General features: G+C 39.8%; 1 protein-coding gene, 1 long non-coding RNA gene and 1 other non-coding gene across 4 annotated transcripts in view; 1 reads left to right on the plus strand and 2 right to left on the minus strand.

Annotated features, from left to right (window-relative positions):
• Nucleotides 1–1440: 1440 nt before the first annotated feature.
• Nucleotides 1441–3963, minus strand: Nufip (nuclear FMR1 interacting protein 1). The gene is made up of 3 exons (XM_022797602.2): nucleotides 3432–3963; nucleotides 2494–2747; nucleotides 1441–2378 (listed from the first exon to the last, which is right to left on the minus strand). The coding sequence occupies exons 1-3, from the start codon at nucleotides 3825–3827 to the stop codon at nucleotides 1562–1564; spliced, it is 1467 nt and encodes a 488-aa protein (XP_022653337.1). The 5' UTR covers nucleotides 3828–3963; the 3' UTR covers nucleotides 1441–1561.
• Nucleotides 3964–8964: 5001 nt separating this feature from the next.
• The window catches only part of LOC147756903 (uncharacterized), a 28364-nt gene continuing 13889 nt past the window's right edge, over nucleotides 8965–23439 (plus strand). Inside the window, exons 1-3 of one of the 2 annotated variants that reach the window (XR_015324503.1) lie at nucleotides 8965–9117; nucleotides 14214–14386; nucleotides 15663–17165. This is a non-coding gene — a long non-coding RNA (uncharacterized LOC147756903). Of the gene's footprint in view, nucleotides 9118–14213; nucleotides 14387–15662; nucleotides 17166–23439 lie in introns of those variants that run through there. The other variant, XR_015324502.1, reaches the window with a different exon arrangement.
• Nucleotides 10235–10307, minus strand: TRNAR-CCG (transfer RNA arginine (anticodon CCG)). Its single transcript has one exon. It is a non-coding gene; the product is annotated as a tRNA-Arg (tRNA).

Here is a 23439-nt window from a genome sequence, read left to right on the forward strand (position 1 = left end):
CGCTGCCCAATCCCCAGCCCCCCGAACTCGGTCGGTGGATCTGCTTTTTCAGCGTTTTCAATCGTTGCCACAGCGCAACGATCTTACCCTCTAAGAGCGACGGAGAAAGATAAGATGGAGTATAGAAAGAGCTGTGAGCAAAAGGCCGCGCCGGTGACTGTGTCCTGGTTGTTTCCTCCCATTTTCTTTGCTTTTCGACGGAGAAGGAGCCCTATTCAGTAGAAGCATCGCAGCTCCAGTTGAACGCAACTCGGCGACGCGGTCGGTGGCCACGCGACCAACCGGAAGTCACTGTTTCACTGAGTTTCAGTGCGTACCAAGCGGCGGACCCGTCGCAGTTCTCATCCTGAGCGGAGGCCGATTCCTTTGGATCATCGTCGCTTCCGTCCTCTACATAGCCCGTTAACTAACCCCTCGTTCATAGCCCGCTCGAGCTGTTTCTTCCACCCCGGCAAGTTACCCAGCTCAGAGCGCGGTGTGCCAAGCGAACACCCGCTTGCAGCAAGCACGCGGCTGGTCGCCACTTGGATGACGCTTATAGCTCAATCCAGAGAGGCGACGACATTCGCAACGGATGTTTAGCTCTGCGCTGTTTCCGCTTTTCGACGACTAACAGCAGTAGCAGTAGCCACAAGCGAGCAGACACCACTGATCGCTTAAAGACGCCATTACACCGGTAAAAAAAGGAAGCTTCGCGAAAATTAAGCCTCGAAGCTGCCGCCACACAGAAAGTCCGAGATCTGATGCAGTACGCTAACGCCGCGGGGATGATGTGTTAATTCACTTAAGGGTGCAGGAACAACCCACACCGATGCATCGTAGACCGGCCTGATCCTAGTTTCCAACTGAACAAACGCCTGCGTTGCCCACTCTATCTTGCAATATGGCAGCAGCAGCGCTCCAATGCGAACGGCAGCTAGAGCTTTGAAATGGTACAACTAGGTGAAAAAGTCAACTTGTACTCCAAAACAGTTCAAGATTTTTATGACTGCCCTCTATTTTGTAACAGTGAATATATTAGGACACGTGAGCTTAGCTCAATGAGAACATAAGTATGATTCTTTTTGTGGCATTCTAAGCGAGACCGAATTAATTATTGAACAAATGGTTCATGCGACAGCAGGAAGTATTTTGCAGGACGTGTCGTATATTACCAATAAATAAGAAATTATAAATAAAAAAAAACTTTATAATAAAACCAATTGAAACCACAATACCGGAATAAGACTAATATTACTAATATTAACGGCGGTGGTTGCAAGTAAAGGAACAGCTCACGGATGATACGTTTAGGAAGAGAAGCTTATTTTGATCTCACTTATGTGCAAATTTGAATACACAACAACTGTTTCTAGAACATGTCATATATATATATATATATATATATATATATATATATATAACGCCTAACTTGATAATTCTGAAAAAATAGACCCGTCATACAATAAATGACAGAATTTATTTGTTTATCAGTGTATTTACAAAAGCTGCACCAAACGGTGTGCAAGGTACAGTAGATTAATACAGTGGATATATGCTTGCGCCTTTATTAAACATACTCTTATACATCATAATTCATGCCATCGAAAAATTTTTTTTGAACAACAAAATCAACGCATTGAAGAAGAATGTTTCTTTCATGACGTATATCTTTGGCAAGAAGTTTTTCCAATAGTGACAGCTTCCTGTTACTTATTTGCACAACTGGCGGGACGCGTTTTTTTGAACCAGCGGATGCCAATTTATCCACAAGTGAACCGAGCACAGCTCGGACTTCGGGATCCACTGGGCTGTCATTCTGGGTTGGTTTCCTCGGGACAGATGGGGCCATAATCGGCATCGAACCTTTAGTAACAGATTCTTCTTTTAATTGTAGATCCGATACTTTCAATGACTCCAGTTGTTGCAAACAAGGGTTAGGATTGGAATTGTTACTGCGCAGATGCGTTTTCACTTGATTATTTCGATTCTGTGGTACACTTTGATCTTCAAATCGGGCCACTTTGATGACGGGAGCCTTCGACACGTCTTCGTCATCTGAGTCAGCATAGCACACCATTAGTGACGCTAAAGCCCTAGACGCGGCAAATGGACGCTGCGTTGGAGTAGTTGGTAAATAGTCATCGACGTCGGAAATGTTACCTTGCCCGGCAGCTGTTGGCTCATCGTCAGTATTTTTCGGGGCGGCCATGCTGGTCAACCCTAGACCCTTGAACCGCTGAACGCCTCCGACAATCTGAGGTTCTTTGTCTTCTAGTGGAACAACTGGCTGTTGGAATTTTTTTTTGCGCATTTGTCGGCCACGATTTCGTTTCCGATTTCGTGATCGTCGGCCTTGTGAAAAACCATTCGTCTCATCGTTTCTGTCTTTGCAGTCCCTAATTTAAGGAATCAAGTAAGAAAACGTTAGTCGCATTTTTATTGATTGGTACGATACAACAACTAGGTTTTGAGTTGCAACTTAGACCAGAAGAAATATTGTCTCATATTTACTTTATAATAGTGTGGCCAAATTTTCCTCGTTTATTTCCCCGAACATTATCTTGATGAATAACTCCTTTTTTTTCTTGTGCAGCAGTACAGTCTGTCGAAATTGAGGTTTCATCTTGCGGCCTCTCTGATTCAACCTTTCTTCTCGGGAACTTTCGGCGTCTCTCCGCGAGATATTCCGCTATTTCTTCAGGACTTTGCTCCATGACCTTGGATGCAAGGTGCTTATCGTGAATCAGCTTAACATGAAGATCAACCTATGAATATTAAGATAGAAGTAATGGAAAAAAATCCGTTGAACAACTCAGATTCATAAGATGTGCGTTGATAATATAATAAGATCTTGTATTTTAGTATCTCTTATAAGGAAATATCATTGGCAAACTTCAATGCACAAATATAATTGTGTAAGTATGTAAAAATGAATCTGAGCTTGTTTTTACTGCCAACATTAATGATAATATACGATAGGGCGTGGAGTTTAACAAATAGATTTGGCGCTAAGATAACACGCACTCCATTGTGTATTGGCTGTAACCTTAGAACTCAGATTACAGAAGACCATCTTAAGTGTGAAATAGAAGCAACAACTATCATATCATTCCAAAAGACCTAGTAGAAGTATTTACGCAACAAATAAATGCGCACATAATATATTAAATGCGTAACTCTTGCAAAAATACGAGAATTTTATAACTTGGCTACTACTGTACTATACTACTTGGATAAACTGTAATATTTTAAATGATGTGAAGTGTGGCAGCTCACTACAAAATTATTACAAAATATTATAAACAAAAAAGACATATATATATATACCTTCTCCTTCTATACTATATTCTTCCCCTTATATATATATATATATATATATAAGGAGAAGAACTACAGTAACTTCTGTGAAATAGCATTTTGCTTATCTACTGACTCCACATGTAACGTACTAGTTGTTGCAGAGCGGCGTACTTGCAGTAGGGACAGCTGACGTGAAGATTGAAATGCTCCTTCAGATCTTCTTGACTGAAAAATACACGTTCACACGCTTCACATTGAAATTCCAGTGACACTTCATCACTTTCCAAAGTAGTTTCTGAACTATTTCTGTAAGTTTCCGTAAATCGTTCACTCCTTCCACGTTTTCCGGCGCAACCACGAAATCCCCATGGTAACCCTTTTCCTCTTCGGGGTCTCCCTTGTGAAAATCGCCCGGCGCCTCGACCGCGAAAACCACCTTCGGGAAAATTTGGGGATGCACCCTTGGGGCTCACGCTTGTCGGAACCGTTGGTACAGGCATTTGTGGAACCGACACATTTTCACGAAAAGGATTAAATAATGCCATTGTACTGCGACAGCATAAAATGTTCAGAGAGACCCCCTCAAAGTGGGGCTACGTTTACTACTATTATACTTTTGCGCGCTGTTCGATCTACCGCATGGCGTTAACACACGAAGTTGCTTGTTGACAAATGGCCTTTCGCTGCCTTTGTTTATGACGATAGTCGTCTGCTAACGGCGGGAAAACAAAAAAAAGGGCGGGCAAGGTAGTATGAGCAGCTTCAGTTTAACCGTTTTTACTGCCTGCGACCCGATATCACTCTATTTCGATTTCGAGGTGGTTTTGAAATAAAAGAGTGGGATTTTTTGTTCAAATGATAACACTGTGTTCCTTATCTTTTAAAACGAGTGTATTCAAGGCAATAAAATATCCTAAACAGAATACTGCAAAAGCTTATTTTTCATCAAAGAACAGACTATTTATTATCGAAACGGTGCTTAATTAATTGCAAATAACAAATGCAATTGTATTTTTGATTATTGAAATAATTTACTTACAACCGCGAAGGTTTACTGTATACTAATTTCGATATATATAAATACGATATGAAGAGATGAAAAGTTCTAGTAAATTTAGTTACTTTCAGACAGTTTTTTAATTTAGCATAGAAAAGATTTAGGAACCCATTTAGAAACATGCGTTGTTTTTTAAGCTATTTGTCGGTATTCGCGGTGACAGATATTTTTCTCCTTTTTTTTCTGTACCTCTAGGTTTGCTAGGTTAAATGCCAACTACCAAATACCTGTACTATTCTAGCGGTACAAGTAAATACATTTGTTACCGATTTTCTCATAATGTCGCTCAGGATGGACGCTTTTTTACAATTAGAATACTTCGACAAAATGAGACCTAAAAAAAATTATGATAATTCCTTAAAATTCGACAATTATGAATTATGTCATATATAAATGATTTATATATACTTCGTTAGGCACATTTTTATCTGTCAACACTTACACGTTACAACGTCATATAATTAGGTGGAAGAATTAGTTAGACTTGCTTGTCGCAGAACTAGTCCAGTACATTTTATGCATCTGAGGCAATAACAAGTCGCCCGTTCAACTGGAACCTGCAACACTGACAGGAAAAAAAATCGTAGCCATAGATTGTTCCTGAAATGGCCCGAGGACTCCGCGTGTCGAATTAGTGCGGAACATCGATGCAACCAATGTAGTGATACCCTCTCAGTACCTTCACCGCGGCTGCTGCTGTTCCCGCAAATATTGTTCCGATGAGAAGACTTCTATTACAGATAAAGTGGAGATCGATCGACTTCGAGTTTTTATTTGGTCACCACACAAAAAGAAATCTCAGTACAGAATTTCTGGTTGCTGTTGTTGTTTATCGCTGCCGATGTCGTTCCGCCGTCCCTATTTGCTACAGCAGAAGGACAAGATTCTCCACACAGAATGGAACTTCGGAAGCACGAGTCTAGCTGTTTCTCCACACTTCGCTGACATCGTCCTCGAGAGAGTAAGAGAGTGAGAGAGAGGGTGAGAGAAAAACGACCCCCCGGGGGGCGGGGGTCCTTAGATATGACAATACTAACTAGACACGCAAGCGAATCGCTGTGCAGTGATCTGTTGCTGTAGATGGTGGCTTGCGGTCTACTTTGGTGAGCGTTGCTCTATCAAGAACAGTTCTCCTTAGGCAGAGGGGGCCTCCATCTGTAATCGGAGCGATGCCATTGCGCGTTGCGAATGTAGCGCCGAAAAAAACATGACATTAAGGTCACATTAACGACGGTAGTTCTACTACTGAAGAGCATGCGACGTTTCTATGGGTATGCTTTCAAGGTGCTGAGGCGTTCTTATTGACAATGTCACCGAACTTAAGAGCTTCTGAAAACTGAAAACGACCGAAGGGAGCAAATAAAAACACGAAGATATATTCTGTCACACTGCGAGAAAAAGAAGCTCGAAGATGTACACTACATGCTGATCTGTAGCTGAGTCAATTCCTGTCTCTGGTTATGTACTTCACCATGATGAAGCTTACAGAGACAGACAGGTTAAGGCAACAGATGTCGGCCGCAGGGTTTGCTGATGTCGCCCTGGAACCGTGTATTATAGATCAAACTATTCTTCTAGAGTCGTTCCTGTTAACTTGCTCCATAGCAAATTGCTTTTAAAATTTGCAACGTTCGAGTGTTTTCAACGATTTGAATGTAAGGGGGACACCGAAAAATAACGATGTATTTTCGCACATGCGTTTACAATCGCTCAAAATCTGTTTTATTAAAGCAATCTATAGAATATATATGAACATTTTGGAGATTTGGGTAATATCACCTATGGTGAAACACCAAGTTTTTGTTTTTTAATAATGTACATGTTAATTAATTCACCAGTTGTACCAATAATATTTTATATCAATTAACACATGGACCCACTCACGCCTAGGCGATAGTATCACCTCGCAGTACGCTTGACAACGTATATATATATATACGTTGTCATATACCACATATATATATATATATATATATATATATATATATATATATATGTATATGCGGTCATTGCTATTTTATACCAAATATAATGCATATCTCTAGTAGATGTCTTTATACTTGTCGATTCATATGGTCCTTTCAGCTGGCCCGAGCGTCGATATAGGCGCAGCAAACCCGAAAACCGCTAGGCCGGCAGCCCGTTTATTATGTCGAGCATTTCTAGCGGACTTTTATCATATTTCCTCACTACATTACCCCACTCATTTCTAATGTATTCACCCCTTTCAGCGGCACATACAGAGACACACGTAGATTTATACATATGCTTGTCCAACTTGGCATACAATGTCGAGCAGCACCTCAGATATCATAAAGCTAGAGTGAGTTTTAGTTATGATGAGCGTGACTTAGCATCGGCACATGAGGGGACTACACTATCACACGAGTAGCCAGTGTTTCAGTGACTCCTTATCAACGGAACCTACTCTACTCCAGCATATCTGTGGTCCTAAATTCGTTTATATGCATTCCTTTGCTTGTTGTGTTTACATATCGTGTTCGTGTGTGTAAGACTAACTACAGGGTGATAAGAAATCGAGTCGTTATACTATACGTAGATGGCCTTGAGCCCCTGAATCGTTACCCTCATGCTTACGCTTGGGGTTCGAAATAGACCTTGGGGAGAGCTTGCGATAGAAAGAGACTTCGAAGAGGAGATCTAAATCCAGTTCCAACACAACCAACGCACTCTTTTTATGCTTGCCAGTAGCATTTCAAGTATTTCCGATTAATATAACGCGCTGTTATAGAAGATTCGCGCATATTTTTCAAAACAAAAAGGAAAAATCATAGTGGCAATATAATACGATGGAAACAACTGATATTTACTCTCCTGTGTATCACGAACCTGGTACCAAATCTTTACCTAATAGAGGGATACCTTCATGAACCGCAAGCGATCGTGTGGTGGCAGTAATCTGGCCGAAGTTTCCTAATGAGATAAATAGGTCAAGAGGGAGAGCCGAGTGTTGACATCAACACAGTGTTGATATATATATTAAACGGAAATTAACTCAAAGTGGATCTTTTTTCTTCCATCAGATCAGAAGACGGCTTTAAAGACCGAGAGGAAATGCCTTCTTCCAGCCATGTTTTGGAATAGGAGTTATGCGATTTGATATACCTTCTCGATGATAATAAACATTCGTAAGGCTTTCAAATACGACGGCAACATCGTGGGAGCTGGGATTCGTAGGACAAGTCTTCGAGATCGAAAACTTATTTAGGAAATATCTGAGTATTTCTGAGTAATATTCTTGTTCTATCGTAGCTAAATCCAATATTATATCGATGAATATTTATTTGTCGATGAAATGGGCAAAATTTTGTTTCAATCAGCCATTTTTGCGTACCGAACCTGACATTTTTTCGACACGACTGACCCTGCCTAGTACTTCAAAGCTGGAACAAATTTTAAAGAACTCAGACTAACCTTTAATAACTGCATGCTGATGTAATGAAGCTATGAAAAAATCTACCGCCTCTGAAGTAGCTTCTCGGTTTGCCTGGACCTCAATGCTTGCATTAAAGGGCACAAAGATTTATGACACCGCCCCCGCTTAAGGTATCAATTTTTACCGTGCTCTGTCAAAAGGCCATTCTACATTTTACTCAGAGATAATTGTCCAAGTGACGGGATCTATATTAACAGAAATAATCTTTATTAAATATTTTTGGTAAAATGTACTTTAAGTTAGACGATCGGATTCCTTTTGTTTTTTAGTCTTGTCTGAGTCTTTGGATCCCTGTTTGTTTATCTAAATAATTAGTCACGATTAACAACTTTCGTAGTGAGACGTCCCCAGGTGTCATATGGATATTAAAATAAAGAGGAAGCAATTAGAGGTTCTCACATTCAAAATGTTTTTCGAAATTAGTACTCCGGCCTGCTTATGGCTGTTGTTAGTTATAATGCGTTTCAACTTCAAGAGCTGAACTGTTTCGTCGCTCCAAATGATGATATGTTGTGTACAGGATGAAAGACCTTTAAAAAATTAATGCTTGTACTAAAATTATAATGTTATGCATTATCTATATTTGTATCAGTGCAATACACGGAAATTTATTAAGGCACGGAAGGCATTATGGAATCAACGTAAAGTGATTATTTTAGAAACCCCTTTTTTCTAAACAAAGTTACAAGGTTATGTTTCAAGGTGATGTTGTCGTTGATCAACATTCGTCATTGACGGAATCGCTAGACCCTCTTATATCGAAAAAAGGATTGTAAACGTTTATCACAGAATGACACTCAGAGAGACTGTGGATGTTTTTGTAATAGTTACAAAATCAGTACGCACTGTTCGATTCCCAACACGTTAGAGAATGATACAACCAGAGACAATGATAAAACTTTTAGATGGCCAATAAGAACATATTTTTCAATGTAAAAGCTACATATTTTGTTTACAGTCGACAGAGTGGTTATAATTATACAAAATGACATACGCGACGTGACAGCACAGACTTTTCCTAGTTTTACGATGAGCGCAGCTCCACCCCTTTGTAGGAGCCACAATGATAACGCCATATGATTGTCGATGTCAGTGCCATAAATGACGTCTTCGCATCGAGTTCTTAAATGACTGACTTCCTTGCTAGCTCTTACCTAGTTTACGAGACCTCACAGTATTCCAAGACCGAAAATTGCTTAGGTCAACTCATTCTTCTTTTGCTAAAATATGGTTAATTAAGTATAACTAAAATAGTAGTGAGGAAGAAATCTTGCGACAACTGTCCATTCTACTACAAATGTTCACTTCGAGCACTTATAAGGTATTCAACAGTTTTTTTTTTAGATATCTATAACGCTGAACATACACGAAGTGCCGTTTTCGAGAAAATTTTTATAAATATGTTTTTAACAAAAAAAAACGTGCACCTACAGTGCAGCGTTACAATGTGATGATGAGTGTGGAACGGCTTCCATCGATTTAGAACCTTAATAAAAATCTAACTGCTTCCGTTTCAGGAAGCTACGATAAGTCAAAACCTCGCCGGTAGTTAGTCACGTTATGACGATCATTGAGAGATCGTTTTACTACCGACTAATAAAAAAAAATGCTGACGAATCTTTTAGCTTGAGTCGTGCCCCAATAAATTACAAAGACCTTCTAGTGTCCACTATATTATTTCAGATTGTTTGTCTTCAAATGACATATATATATATATATATATATAAGTGTTTGGTTTGAAAACACCATAGTTAAACGCCATAAATGCAAATGTTTTATTTTGGTTGTATTAGCTATGACAGACCTAAGGAAGTCACTCACTAGAAGCAGCAGCGTGAAGCACAAATCATCGTCGGATTTCTGCTTTTACCTGTCACACACGCGCTACACAAATGGTAGAGCTTGTTTCGGAAGATAAGTACTTGTAGTCGATCGGATATGTGTAGGTTTCTCCAACAGGCCACAGCACTAAGATACAACAACCGATTGCAATGTCGATTTTACCTAACTAATGAACTTTCAGACTATTGATCACAGTCAGCGTTATTGACTTTAGCCGCTTTATTAACTTTTACACTTTACATATAATTTGATGTTTTGTAGGAGTTACGCCAATTATCATAGAGGATAGTTACATTTTCCTACGTTGAAGGATTTGCTTTCGTGCGTGCAGGTTGAGTACAAAGCAAACTATCTGAAAGTCGAACAAACCAGTTTTAGGCATAATAGAACAACTTGAAAATAAGAAGATGTAGTTTGGTAGACTAGAATTTCCGTGAATTCAGTGGCTAGCGCGAACCGCATTCGATCAGCATCGGCATCCTCTAATAAAAGTCTTCCACAACGATTAACATTTTATATAACCCAAAAAGCTGAAATGTTTTTCAAAGGGAACTGTTTTGAGAAAAATAGCAGATATATTTACATAAAAGCCGAGGCGCACTCGGTGGGACTTGAACCCACAATCTCCAGCTCCGGAGGCTGGCGCCTTGTCCATTAGGCCACGAGTGCACGCGAACGCGCCGACACTCTGAATGTAATCAATTATGATAGTATGACACCCGTTCCCATTTTTTTCCGGAAAAGTATTTGTGTATCCGCTTTGTTACATGAACGACGTAGCCATTTTACGTCATTAAAACTATTTCGCTAAGCTAGACGCGTTGGCCATGTGCGCCATACTTGCGACGTTTTAAAAATAAGGCAAATAGAAAGGAGATTGATGATGGGCGTTTTATCTTGAAATCAGATTGAAAAGCGTTTAATAATCATATTTCTTTTCAAGTGGCCGCTTAAGCATACTGTTAAAATATAATAGCAGTCTAGTCATTTCAAACCTATTTGTTCTTTTTTTGGGCTAAAAATTCCCCTTGATATTCTAGCTTTTCTTAGATAAAATCTGGGAATAAAATTATGCATCTTTATTTAGAATACTGCGGGATCTGACCCAAATTGTCAGCATTTAACTGTAGCAATTATAGATGAAGATAAACCTATCCATATTGAAAGGACAACAATGAAAAATTCAATTCAACAATTTAGATTCGAGAAACATGGCCGAACAACGTGATGAGTTTTTGTATCTACGTGATTTTAGAAGCACCTACTATTGCAAAACTTTGCTACACATATAAGACAGTACGTCTATGGAAATTTGTCTGAGTGCATTTCGATTAGTAATATCAGCTAGCGAGACAGTTACAAAATTTTTCAAATACTCTTGATTGAAAAACACGCATGAATATAATCAACATCAAAATTTCACCGACGCTTCATTCTGTTTTCAAAAAAGTCCATGAAATATTTATGTAACCTTCAGAGGGCCACTTACCTTTTGCACAATAGTCAGAACTACTACGAAATCCCAATGGTAGGTTTCATCTGCCTTATGACGTTCGTCGAAAAGATTGCCCAGCGATATTAAAGCTGGTTACGTTTTTTACGCTAGCCTGCACTACTTGATATAGCGCACAACGTGCATGTATGGAACTGTTTCTTAATGAATAGCTTCTTCACATGCGGCGATTGTCGTCTGCTAAAGTCAGGTAGCACCTTAAATAGTATAGGTCGACATGTGGCGATTGTCGTCTGCTAAAGTCAGGTAGCACCTTAAATAGTACAGGTCGCTTCTTCACAATCAGCACTGTTTACTATTTCAATGTTACTTAGACTTTAAAGTAGACATTTAAATAGGCAGCTACGGTATAAGTAAACGACAGCACTGTTATTTGTATTTTTAAGACGAAGGTATCTAAGGTATCAAAATATGAAGCGAAGTGTACCGAGTGTTTTTAAATTACTTAGAAACTGCGCTTGATAGCCTTGGAAAAATGAGTGCAATAAGCACGAACAAATTCGACTTTTTTTCATTATTTTACTTTGCTAATAGTGAAAGTCTATTGCATAGAGATTGAGATGAATAAAATACAGCATAAAGAGATACGTTGATATTAGGTTCTGTTAAATTATGTCTAAATAAAATTGGAGATATGTTGTATTACACAGTTCAACGAAAATTAATTGTGTTAATAATCATTACATTGTGTATATTGTTTGATCCTTTTCATTCTAGCACTGTAAGCTGGCGAAATGTGGTTATGAGTAATCAAATACACATTAACTTATAACTGAACCGTCAGGTAACTGTTAGCACCCCATGTTGGGTATACATTAAAACCCTAGAGACCTCAAAGCCTCTGTGGCACCTGGTTGTCGTACGAAGGCAACATGTTGTACGCAACCCAGACAACAACGCGCGTTCGACTCGATGCTGGAGCGGGACTAGCAAGAACAGAGCGAAAAAAAGTTTTCGTCATCGCTTTTCTTGTAAAGTGGCAGAAGACAACTGGGTTGAACTGAACGGTCCCATTTAAAAATCGGCATCACGTATCTAATTAGAGCAGATCATCGGTGCAGACGATGCAGTAATACCCTTTCAGCAGTTCTACTGTTGTTTCGATGAGGAAACTGATATTATGAAAGCGGCATAGATATCGACTGACTTAAACATCTTATTTGGTCAACTTGCGAAAGGAAGTATAACGCAGGGTTCCTAATCGTTGCAGTTATTGCCGCTGATAGCGTTTCGCAAACGAAAAGCTTTTCTACGTTTATTGCAGGCAATCTGGACTACAATCCTATCCGAGCAAATTTTGGTCCGTAATCAGGACAGTTTCATAGCACGTTGGGAAAGTAGCATCGAAAAAGAGATAACGCTAACGATGCTGGCTTCCAGTGTTGAAGAACTTACGACTTTGTAATAAATCGTTCTGCTGTAGAGATGCTAAACTGTACTGGTTAATAACTTCATCGAAGTTGAGATCCTTCCAAAATTGATCAGTGCTTGCAGACAACAAATAAACTTAGGCAAACTGGTTTAAATAGGTTAATGGAAAAAGAGCCTAACGCTGCATACCGTATGCTGAGCTATGATTTAATCTATTCTTAGAATCTCATCTCATTATGGTGAGACTTACTGAGATACATAGAATCAGACAACGTATGCTGACTATACGAGCGGATGATGTTGTCCTGGGACCGTTTAAATAGACGAGTATGAAATAAGTATTCTTCTAGGCTTGTCTCGCTTGTTCTTGTATAGAAAATATTTAAATATTTATAAGTTTGTAGTGCTTTAAATTATCGAGGAAAAGATTAAAGAAACAATGAAAAGTAACGATACGCTTTCGGGCATTTGTTTCTCAGATAATTAAAAGTAAGTAAGTCTTTAATTATCTTCATATAATTTATATTATTACACAGTTTTATTAATAATTTGACAGATTCTGCCCGGTATCATATATGTACTCTTCTGATCGACGAAGTATGACATGAAGTTCTCTGTTTTTTTGTGTTCGTTACTTTACCATTCATGTCAATCATATTCCAATAAATATATAGACCTAATTACGCACGGGCGGAAGCGTCACATATATATATATACTTACACGAATCGACCCACGAAAGCTCGAGAACTACTGAGTCGGCCTTGGCGGTTGGTGTGTAATAGTCGACATTGTTGCTGCTGCCAGGAACGAACAGTTTGCGCGGGCCTTTATACTTACTCACCCTATTCATTTTTAATATATTCACCCCTTTCAGCTGTACAGACAGACATAGAAACACACGTAGATAAGCATACACGCTGTCCTACCTTTGGCGGTCAATGCAAGACGTCAACACCTCACATATCATAACGCAAAAACGAACCTAAGCAATAATCACCGTGGTTTCGGCACGGGAGTGTGGGTACACCATAGCACAAGTGGGTCATCTACTGAATCCTTGTCTACACGCTTTGCTCTATCCAGACTCACTCCTCTGCTTCAGCGCCTAGTGAAGCTGTCCATGGCCTCGAATTCATATACGTACATTACATTTTCATGTACATGACTAACCACAGAATGATGAGAAATCACTGACTGTAGATACATGGCCTTGAGCTCTCGAATTGCTAACTCTACGCTCAAGCGCTGGGGTTCGGAACAGAGTTTGAAAACAGACCTGACAAACTGACCTGAACTTTAATATTTCCAATAAAAACAGTGCAACAATAGATACTATAATTGTCCCTAGACTTTATTTTTAAATTGCATTCATAATCTCCTGCGGTTTGTAATCTGCAAATTAAGAACATAATATATAAGTGCCGTTGCACTGCTGTTTCCTTTGAGTGTTTCAAAGCAGTGTAGAGGTTATTTGCCATCATATTCCATTAATTATTATCAAAATGGGAAAAAAGATATATATATATATATATATATAGATCTTTGCGAGGCTAGCGTTTTTAGTTTACGTTTACTGGTGTTTTCGATCAATTTACTGGGTTTAGAATACTACCGTATGTTTTCAGAGCTCTATATAAAATGATAGTAACGGCACTATATGTATGAATAGATATCTGGTTGTGTGTTACAGCATTCTTTTTGGGTCATGAATCGATGGATGCTTTCGTGGATGGCTGGAAATCGTTTGGTGGACGTAAGTTTTCCGATCGGAACCAGGCAAGCGTTGGGTAGCCAACATTTTGCCGATCTGAAGAAACATGAGGCTAACTCTCCGCGATGCGAGCCTGCTTTTTGCAAGTTTCGGTAAGGACTAAAGTAGACTGAGTCATGCCGTAAAGTCCGTTAGCAGTCACAGTTCAGTTCCGAGACGATTAAATATACAGCAGTAAAAGTTAAAAATTCGATAATAAGCATTTGCAGGGCTTCTAAATACGAGCACAATGTAATGGAATCTGGGATTTCTAGAACAAGATGAACTTTTTAGACTTGTAACCACGACCCGACATTCATATCGATGGCTTCAAACGTTTATCCATTAACAGTACAGCAAAAGCTCTCCTTCCATGGACCAGTATGTTGTAGCTTATCCGGCGAGCTTTATGCACCGCAAATCAACAACGGGAAAATGCTTGAGCAAAACAAACTTCGATCCGAGGGGTAACGGGGTGATGCAAGCATGGCATTGAAACAGACCAAGATCACGTTAATAGCTGCTGGTTCAGCTATTGAAAAGCATACGACATTACAGCAGATTGATCTGTTCTAGAGCCGTTATGGTATCTCTATTAACAGTTTCATCAGACATGAGGTTTTTTGCAAACTGTTAAACCACAGTAGAAAGCAAATAAACTCACACAGATTCTGTCGCATTAGGTAAAAAGGCAGCTCGAGATTGTTTGCCATCTGCTAATCTATAGTTGGGTCAAATCTTGTCTCTGATTCTGTAATGCAAGACGATGATGAGATTTCTTAAATGGGTCAAAGGAGCATATGCCAATTGATATCATCCTATAAATTTCCAATACAAATATACGAACGCAACATAACTTAGAATTGTGTCGCTCAATCTGCTCTGCAGTAAATCGCCTCGGAAACCCACGAGGCTCTAATTAATAAGAACCGAACAACAAAATATGAGAAAGCCAATAAAAAAAACGAACTGTTCTCGCACACCCATGTACAATAGCCCAAATACTGCGTTACAGATTACGTAAAACTATCTACGTAGAAATAGATATGGACTTTTGACGTGTTTGACTTCACATAAAAGCAGGCCGACTGCACTATATATTCGGTATAGGCTTTCGCAATAATTAATTGTTTATGGATATACATTTTTTTTTGACAACTCGTACGGGTAATATTTTATCGCCAATTGACGCCCTAGCAAATACACAGTCTTGCGTTGAGCATCTCAACATTGATGAATACATATATATTCATACTAGAATAGAGAGAAGTACGTAATATGTACGAATTTTCTTCCTACCGCAGATCTTCAAAGCTATTATTGTTCTTGTCTACACATTGGTTATAACAGCGGGCTATTGATGCATAAACTCCATTATGACTTTTTTAGTTTTCCAGAGTCGTCGGCTTGATGGTGTAGAAATCTTCAAAATGTTCCTACAAGAAAAGTCCGTTGGCGTCAAGTCTGGGCAACAGGCAGGACGTTTCACAGACGCTTATCAGTTGACTTATCTGTTTGAAACATTCTCATCAAAATTCGCTATCGCGATAACGATGTACAGGCGTTTCCTTTCGTTGGAAATCTTTAACAGTTTTCTTCAATGCGTCGTAAAGTGGACTCTTACAATGAATTCAAGTAATTGGTGCCAATCAATGTACCGTCAGATAGTGGTCCAATTAAATTACAGTGCATAGATCTCTCGGGACAGCCTGCATATATATACAAACGCTTCTTTTCGATGTCTCATATTTATTATAATACATATCTCTAATATACGTCTTTATCGGAATCGATCCGCAAGCTCACTTCAAAATCAGTTATAGATGAAGTCAGCGTAGACAAAAGTAGGTAGAATTTGGGAACCGTTGGGCTGGTCTAGCCTGGGCTTGGCGGCCCTTGTCAAGTCACCCCTTAATATTGACGCTCTTCACTCTATTAATTTTTAGTATATTTAATTATTTCACATATATAAATAAACATATACATATATAAACATAGATATACACGTAAATTGATACGCACGCTTTTCTGCCTTTGGCGCGCAGTGACGCATGTCGACACTTCATACATCATAACGCGAAAATGAGTCATCATGATTATGGCTGCGGTGACTTAGTGCCGGTTCAGGAGTGCAAGTGCATTATCGCATGAGTAGTGAATGTTTCCGTGACTCCTTATCAATGTCCACCTTCACCCTTTGATGTTTACCATTCTCCGGGGTATTGAAGCCCTGCATATACTACCTTTTGTTCGTCTTGTTTACATATTGTATCTGTATGTGTACCTCTAACTATATAGTAATGGGAACTAAGTTATAACACTATCTGTACGTAGCCTTGAGCCACCAAATCATTAACCAGTCGTTCCCCATTTTTTTAGTGATTACAATGAAAACCCACAGAGAGAATATTTGTATTTGAGTCTTGTAAAGCAAACTTTTAAAGTTCGGTATTTTTTTGTGATACATTTTGGTAATACGTTTAATATTATCAGTCAATTCACTGGGTTATCCTAGAACAGTTGCGTCTGTTCTTCAAATCTTCGTGTGAAACCATAATGACCGCTTTACAAGTGTGAATAGACACCGATGTTCGTTATAGTACATATCACAAATTTAGCGCCAATCTTTCACCTTAAAGATGTCTTCATGAATGCCTAGGGATCCTGTGTAGGCTAGCAGTAACCTAGCCAGAGTCCCTCAACGACCGATGGCCTAATAGGCCGGCGGGGAAACCAACCAAAATGACCCTGACCCACTCCCTCCAAACAGTCTGTAGTACTATTAATTGAAGTGTCGGACTATCGGACTGACATATAAAAGAGGAACTGAGAACTAGTGGGTAGTGCTTTCAACGAAATAAAGGCCACCGGTCAAAGGCGAGCCCCACACTCATCGGGCGACCTTAATTAAATACTGCTCTGCTGGACTCAATCATTCGTAAACCGCATTACTAGAACCCTCTTGGAAAAGCCTAACAGAGTCAAGCGTATATTGACATCTATACGATTCTAACATCTATATAAAACGTCATAAATAATTCTAAGTTCATATGACGGGGCTATAATGAGTAACTTATAACCTGTTAAGTAGCCTTAACTCGTTGACCGTTCTTTAACTTTAGTGCCTTTATTGGAATACACATGCAATTTAGTCAATTTTACTTAGTTAAAGGATTATTTTAGGTCTGTTACGAATGATGTGATATTATTTAGTAAGAATAGTCATTACTGAATTGCGGTAAAACGTAGTTATAATTAGGCAGTCTCAAAGTATTTATCTAGAATAGCGACTGTTTAACTAGAGCATTGACGGCGACTAAATAAATGGCCGCTATCAACAGTCTTCGTAGTGACACATGTCTATGCTCGTATAAGTATACAAGCAATGAGAAAATGATTAGGAGTTTTGGTGTTTGCTATAAAAACGCCTTACAAGGTGGTGTTCTCAGCATGTTTATGTTTGCTCTTAGCTGGATTGTATTTCAATACTGATTCGAGTGTTCTGCCGCTCCAAAGAATGATGTTATAGATGGTTCCGAGAGATTTACCAAATAAGAGGACGGTGTCTTTCACAAACGTTTTCTCCAATGTAAAATATATAATTTAGCTAATCATGACTAGCTTCCTCAATCAAATACAACCATTCTTATTAAAGTTTTTAATAACCTTAGCGAGTCTACGAATTATCATTTAAAATCAATGGTGTTATTGATAAGCTGTAGATGTTTACCTGAGCCGTTCGACTTTTAAATGTAAGAGGAAAAAATTTGCAAAGCTTCAGCAAAAATAATCACCAAGAGATGGTATTCGCAGCGGTCGCGTATTTCCCGTATTTGTATGTATAAACAAATAGCAGTTACCGAAGTGTTCTTTAGCTCGAAGTCGGATTTCTCTTTGCGTCTAATATTGCCCCTTCAATTCGCGCGTAGCTTGAGAGGTGTTTAAAGGAGCTTTGCCAAGGTTTGAAAGCACGAGCGGCTCGATGTATCACGGAAGCACCAAACGCTTTCTGAAGTCCTATCTGAAGTGACGAAGTGTATCTTTCACAAGCATAGACCAGGGTGCAAGGCATGGCCGTCATCCTGATTGGGGTTAACACGACAGGTAAAAATTCTTTTTGAGGGCACTATGCCCCGTTATTAACCTTTATACCCCTTTGCACTTTCTCGTCAGACCGAGGTGTTGCAATTGTTTAACGTGTCGCGTCTCGCTCGCCAAGTAGTCTCGAAGTACGCAGATTGACTCTGCATACGAATATATCTCTGTTGCCGTGAAAAAAGTAGTGAAAAGGAACCGACTGGCTTATCCGCTTTGTTTTCACTAGAAACATTTTGAGATCAAACTTTAGCCTCAGTTCGTTGAGAAGTTCAAACGTTTCTTCCTAAATTCCTGTATTATAAGGAAGTTGACGAACTTGTCGGACGATTTGAGCCTTTCATCTGGAAAGTGCTGCGTCAGCTTTTAGCTTAATTTCCGCCACGCAGCCTCATATTATCGCAGTCGTACCACCATAGCCATGGGGTAGCTCTTGACTTCCGCGCTACTTAGTCCTCGAGCCGTTGTTCTTGGACTATCAGATGCTCTATCATTCTTATGCCTTGCACATATATAAATATATATACACAAGGTGGCGCGTCTGAATTAGAATTCTTTACGCTTTGTTTTCAGGGGTGTATCAGGTATGCCAGCATCTTTTGTATGGTGTCAGACTTATTCAATATAACTACAATTTACCACGATTTCATTCTATATTCAGCATACTGTCTCTTAAATTTACGAGTAACTTTTTAATAATAATAAGCGATACTCATAGATGTAAATAAATTAAAGTGTCGCTCAAATAAGCTGCGTACGAAAGATTTTAACGGAGTTAAATTTTAAACTGCCAGTAGGCCAAAGATTCCAAAATGCAAGGGCTCAAAACGGTCAAAAGGCACCACGAGCCTTAAAAAGATTATTTAAGCGAAAATCGTTAATTCCTGCATTAAAAAGCTAGGCCTGTCAAAATGGCCATTTTGATGAACCTTCGAGGTTTTCAAATCTAAACTTTGTTAAGAAGAATCTTCCAAACTGTCTCATAAGAATGTTCATAGATTGCGTAAATATTAGCAATAAGATCGATCGTCGATTTTGGACGAAAATTAAGCTTTTCGTCTTGATGTTAATTCGTCGAGTGCGGAAAAATTACGAGAATGAAGTACTATCGTTTAGCATGCCAATTTACTATTTTGTTGCGAGAAGGCCTGATTATCATTTGGTATGTAGGGTGGCGGTAGTAGTAGTAGTAACAAATAAGCCCGCAAAAATTTCAACGTATTGATGAGAAACATTCAACGCGAAGTTTGATGAATATTTTTTTGTTATTATTATTATTATTACATTTTTTTAAAAATTATTGTGTACACACATACAACCTGGTGGCAAAGATTTTTCCTGGCCCTAAGATTTTCGATGCTCCCCACCTCCTGTGGAAACCCAATAGCGACGATCATCGTATGGTTTTACGCACTGGATTTGGGAAAGCATTTACAGTTTTTTAAAACGAAGTTGTGTAATATTTCGTTGCAGATAGAATTTATTTTTTGTGTCTGTCTATTCTACGAATTTTTCTGAGTTAGGTCGGCTCTTTTTGCCTGTGAGGACATGTTTAGTTAATTATAACTGGCATAGTGAAAGTACTTACATCTCGCTGAAGTATTGATAAATTGTATAAAAAAATTTAATCTAATATGGCGTCAGGTGTACACGGAGTAAATCGTTTGGGACGCAGCTTTTATATTCCGTTCATATTTACTGAAGTAAAATCGTTTTGAGCGATTTGGAACCTCACGAGTTATTCTCTAGCTATTGAAAAAGCGGAGACTCTCTAGAAATTATCATAAAATTTGACTGTTTATTATAATATTTTAGATATGCTGTCCCAAATGTGATCTAAGAATTTCGTTTGATCTCAACGCCCAAGGATACGACAGTCACATCTGAAATAGATGGTTGTAGTAACTATCACAAATTAGAGAAGTAAGTTTTAACAGGCTGTAGCATGGAGCATCAACTATCGCTCTATTTCAACTGTCACACATATACACAGTAATGACTGTGGCGTAGCTTTCGACAACGATATAGTTGTCTGCGGAGTACAAGAGTTGTGCAAAGACGTACAAGATTCATTCTTTGCTGACCGCCCTCTCGCCCGCCCAATCCATGTTCAAATTTCGTCGTCTTGGCTCGTTGTTGTCGACAGACATCGCCTTAACCAACAACAACAACTCGTACAAAGGCTGCTACTGCTCTGATACCATGATAGTCAATAGACTACTACAGTCGTTCCCTGCGCCTCTCTCGCCCGTCGCTAGTTAGCCTGTACAATGTCGCCGGCAGCAAAAGGAACAATTTTGTGTCTTTTGCTTAATAGGCAAACTATAACGCAGGACTACAATGTAGTACCAACTGCGTATTTCAGCTCACTCCAGCCTTTTCGGCTGGCAATGGCAATCGTGTTTTGCTGGGGCCACCCCAATTCAAACTGCGCCACCATGATACTTGGGGTTGAGCGACAAAACGAAGAAGCCGATCTACTATGCTGACTCTGCATGCTACGAAGTTAGTTCAGGTCAGTCTGTGTTAGATGGCCACTAGCCGGAGCTCCTCGTAGTAAATTTCACCCACATCGCTGTCTCACCACCCTCTCTTTCTCTCTCTCTCTCTCTCTCTCTCTCTCTCTATTAAGGTCTCGGCCTTTTTATCTTGTCGATTTCGGCCTTTTGTCGACTCAAGTTTTCCTTTCTCTCTCGGTCCCTTTCTCCCCAACAAGATCTCAGACGCATCGGATACGCTGCTCTAAATTTCTATGAGCTGCAGTCTGTCTTCACCTCGAGCTGCTATCAGTACAGTTTTGTCGACGATTCTCGTCTCTAGCTTATTCACGGAACGTAGAATTGTGGGGTTCGCTTTGAACTTGGTTTTTTCGCCAAAGGTTGAAGAGAAAGAATGAAGTCGCGCCTAAGGTCCGTATCAAATTCATGTTGGCTCGACAAATTGGTCCCAGTTTGTCACAGGAAAGACGGCAAAGAAAAATGCTGGAACACTGACTTGAGTTCGTTGTTGATACCTTGTAGTTGTTATCGCTGTAAAAATGCGATAGGCAACGAAATAAAAGACGAAATGAACGAACTGGGAGACGTTCGAAAGTCGCCAGCGATCTGCAAGCAACTGCATTCGTCCAGCATGAGATAATATGGAAACCTGATGGGGAGATTTGATTTTATAGAAAGCAAGCTTACGTACGTTAGTGCGCGACATAATGCGTTTTTAGCTAGACTTCGAATGTTCTAGAGATACTTTTCCTCCAAAGTCCACGGTGAGGCTCAATGGATCTGACGCGACTGAGCTAACTACACACCGTGAAGTCGAATATGTGTAGGCTTCTCCAACAAGCCAGAGCGGCATAGTATAGAAACCGATGACAATGTGGGCTTCATTCAATCAATAGCATTTCGGATTGCTGCCAGCTGTATTTTTGGGCGCTTAATTAACTTCGCAACCTTATATACAACTAAAAAAATCTATAGTTATACATTTTTTGTAATTTTATCTCTGACAATGGTTCCTGTGCTTATAGAGTCATTAGAATCGGCCAGCATTCGAACGTGTACTTGTGGGCATCACAAGAGAAGCTACAGTTAGCAGTACAAGACAGCAGCTTGAGTAATCCTTGTGGCTCTAGTGGCCAGAGCCGATATGTATGTTGGATTGAAGACTTAGTTTGGCTAGCTGATATTCCAAGTAGAGTTCAACAATTTTTAAATCGAATTTAGAGATTAGTATTGGGCATCAGTCAGTATTTAGGAGATCGTGACAACCAACTTACATCGTTAACATTTAGTGGCAGCAGATTTTGATACTGCCATTAAATACGATTACCTCGGTCTTCCGTACGTGCCTATTGAGTCCTTTCCCATATCTGTGACAGTGTAATGCCTATCGCAATGATACCTGAATACTGAGAAATGCTTTCTGTACGACGGCAAGCGGTTGTTTCACAATTATATTATAACACTTGAACTATTATAGCTCAAACTCACTTACGTTTCGCTCCTCTGCGCTGAAGGTGTGAATTCCGTCGATACTTATTTTAACAGTGTTGCGTTTGTGTCCGGATCTAAATTCTGACTACTGATACTTATTATGTCTTCAAGCCAACTATCTCAGGCGTATAGTCTTTTTGTCAGTTCGCCTGAAGCTTTTCGCCGGACTGTCCGTGTCCATTGTCCAATTTCGCCTTCGCGCCCACCTCCACTCTTCTGCCTGGTTCATCTATTTGATTCTATAGCAAACATGCACAGAAAAGAACGAGCGGCAGGCAGCCGGTGCTTTCGTACGACGCTGTCACTTCGTTCTGCTTTTCTCTTCCCCTGCTTCGCCTTCGTCGCCACTCGTCCGTATCTGCAGGGCATCATAGTCTCTTCTGTTTGCTACTGTTGCTCCTACTGCCGCTACGTGTCTAAATCTGCCCGTGGCTGAGTGTTAACTCACAAGCAATAAGTAAATCACACCATAAATTACATTGTCATTGGCCCCGTTCCCTAAAGTTCTCATCGCCAGCCATCGAGTCTAGGCCGGACTCGCTGTGTCCTTCTTTGTCTCGTTTCTATTTTTCTCTCTCTGTCACAGTCGCGGACAGGACATAGGTTTGACTGGATCGGGCTTCAAACGATCATGAGTAGTGTGCAATCCTGAGGAAACATCTATTTATTCAGTGCCAAGGTAGAATAACAGGAAGAGGCTGTAGTATGGATACGGAGTGCGTAGACTCGTGTGGTGACTAGAAGCAGAACTATCATTATCCTCAGTCAAAGGCACATAATAGTGATAATAGTAATAATAAAATTTCACGTGCGCGAACTTCTCGCGCATCGCGAGCAGCCGCAAGGCCGGGGATTTTTCGTTGTACTCATAACCCCTAGCGGCCACCATCGTCGGCACCAGAGAGAGCCACATGGTTTTTTGGTGCTAGGCTGGGTTGCCGTTAGTTGTTCTGTCGCGATTTTACATTCAGACCCAGCTCACTCCCCCAGTTCAGTCGCTCGGGACGCCTTAATAATGGCATCAACACGACTTTTGTAGCGAACTTCAGCGATAGCAGCAGAAGCAGTAACAGCAAAAGGAA

The sequence above is a fragment of the Varroa destructor genome, unplaced genomic scaffold, assembly GCF_002443255.2.
Source record: "Varroa destructor unplaced genomic scaffold, Vdes_3.0 BEIS01000003.1, whole genome shotgun sequence".
Classification (NCBI taxonomy): Eukaryota; Metazoa; Arthropoda; class Arachnida; order Mesostigmata; family Varroidae; genus Varroa; species Varroa destructor.

Bases quoted from the DNA above. Each gene is read 5' to 3' on its own strand.
- Nufip (XM_022797602.2), bottom strand. From the start codon at position 3,827: ATGGCATTATTTAATCCTTTTCGTGAAAATGTGTCGGTTCCACAAATG. The intron at 2,748-3,431 runs GTACGTTACATG...TAATATTCATAG, and splicing joins ACGCCGCTCTGCAACAACTA to GTTGATCTTCATGTTAAGCT. The intron at 2,379-2,493 runs GTAAATATGAGA...TCCTTAAATTAG, and splicing joins TTTGGCCACACTATTATAAA to GGACTGCAAAGACAGAAACG.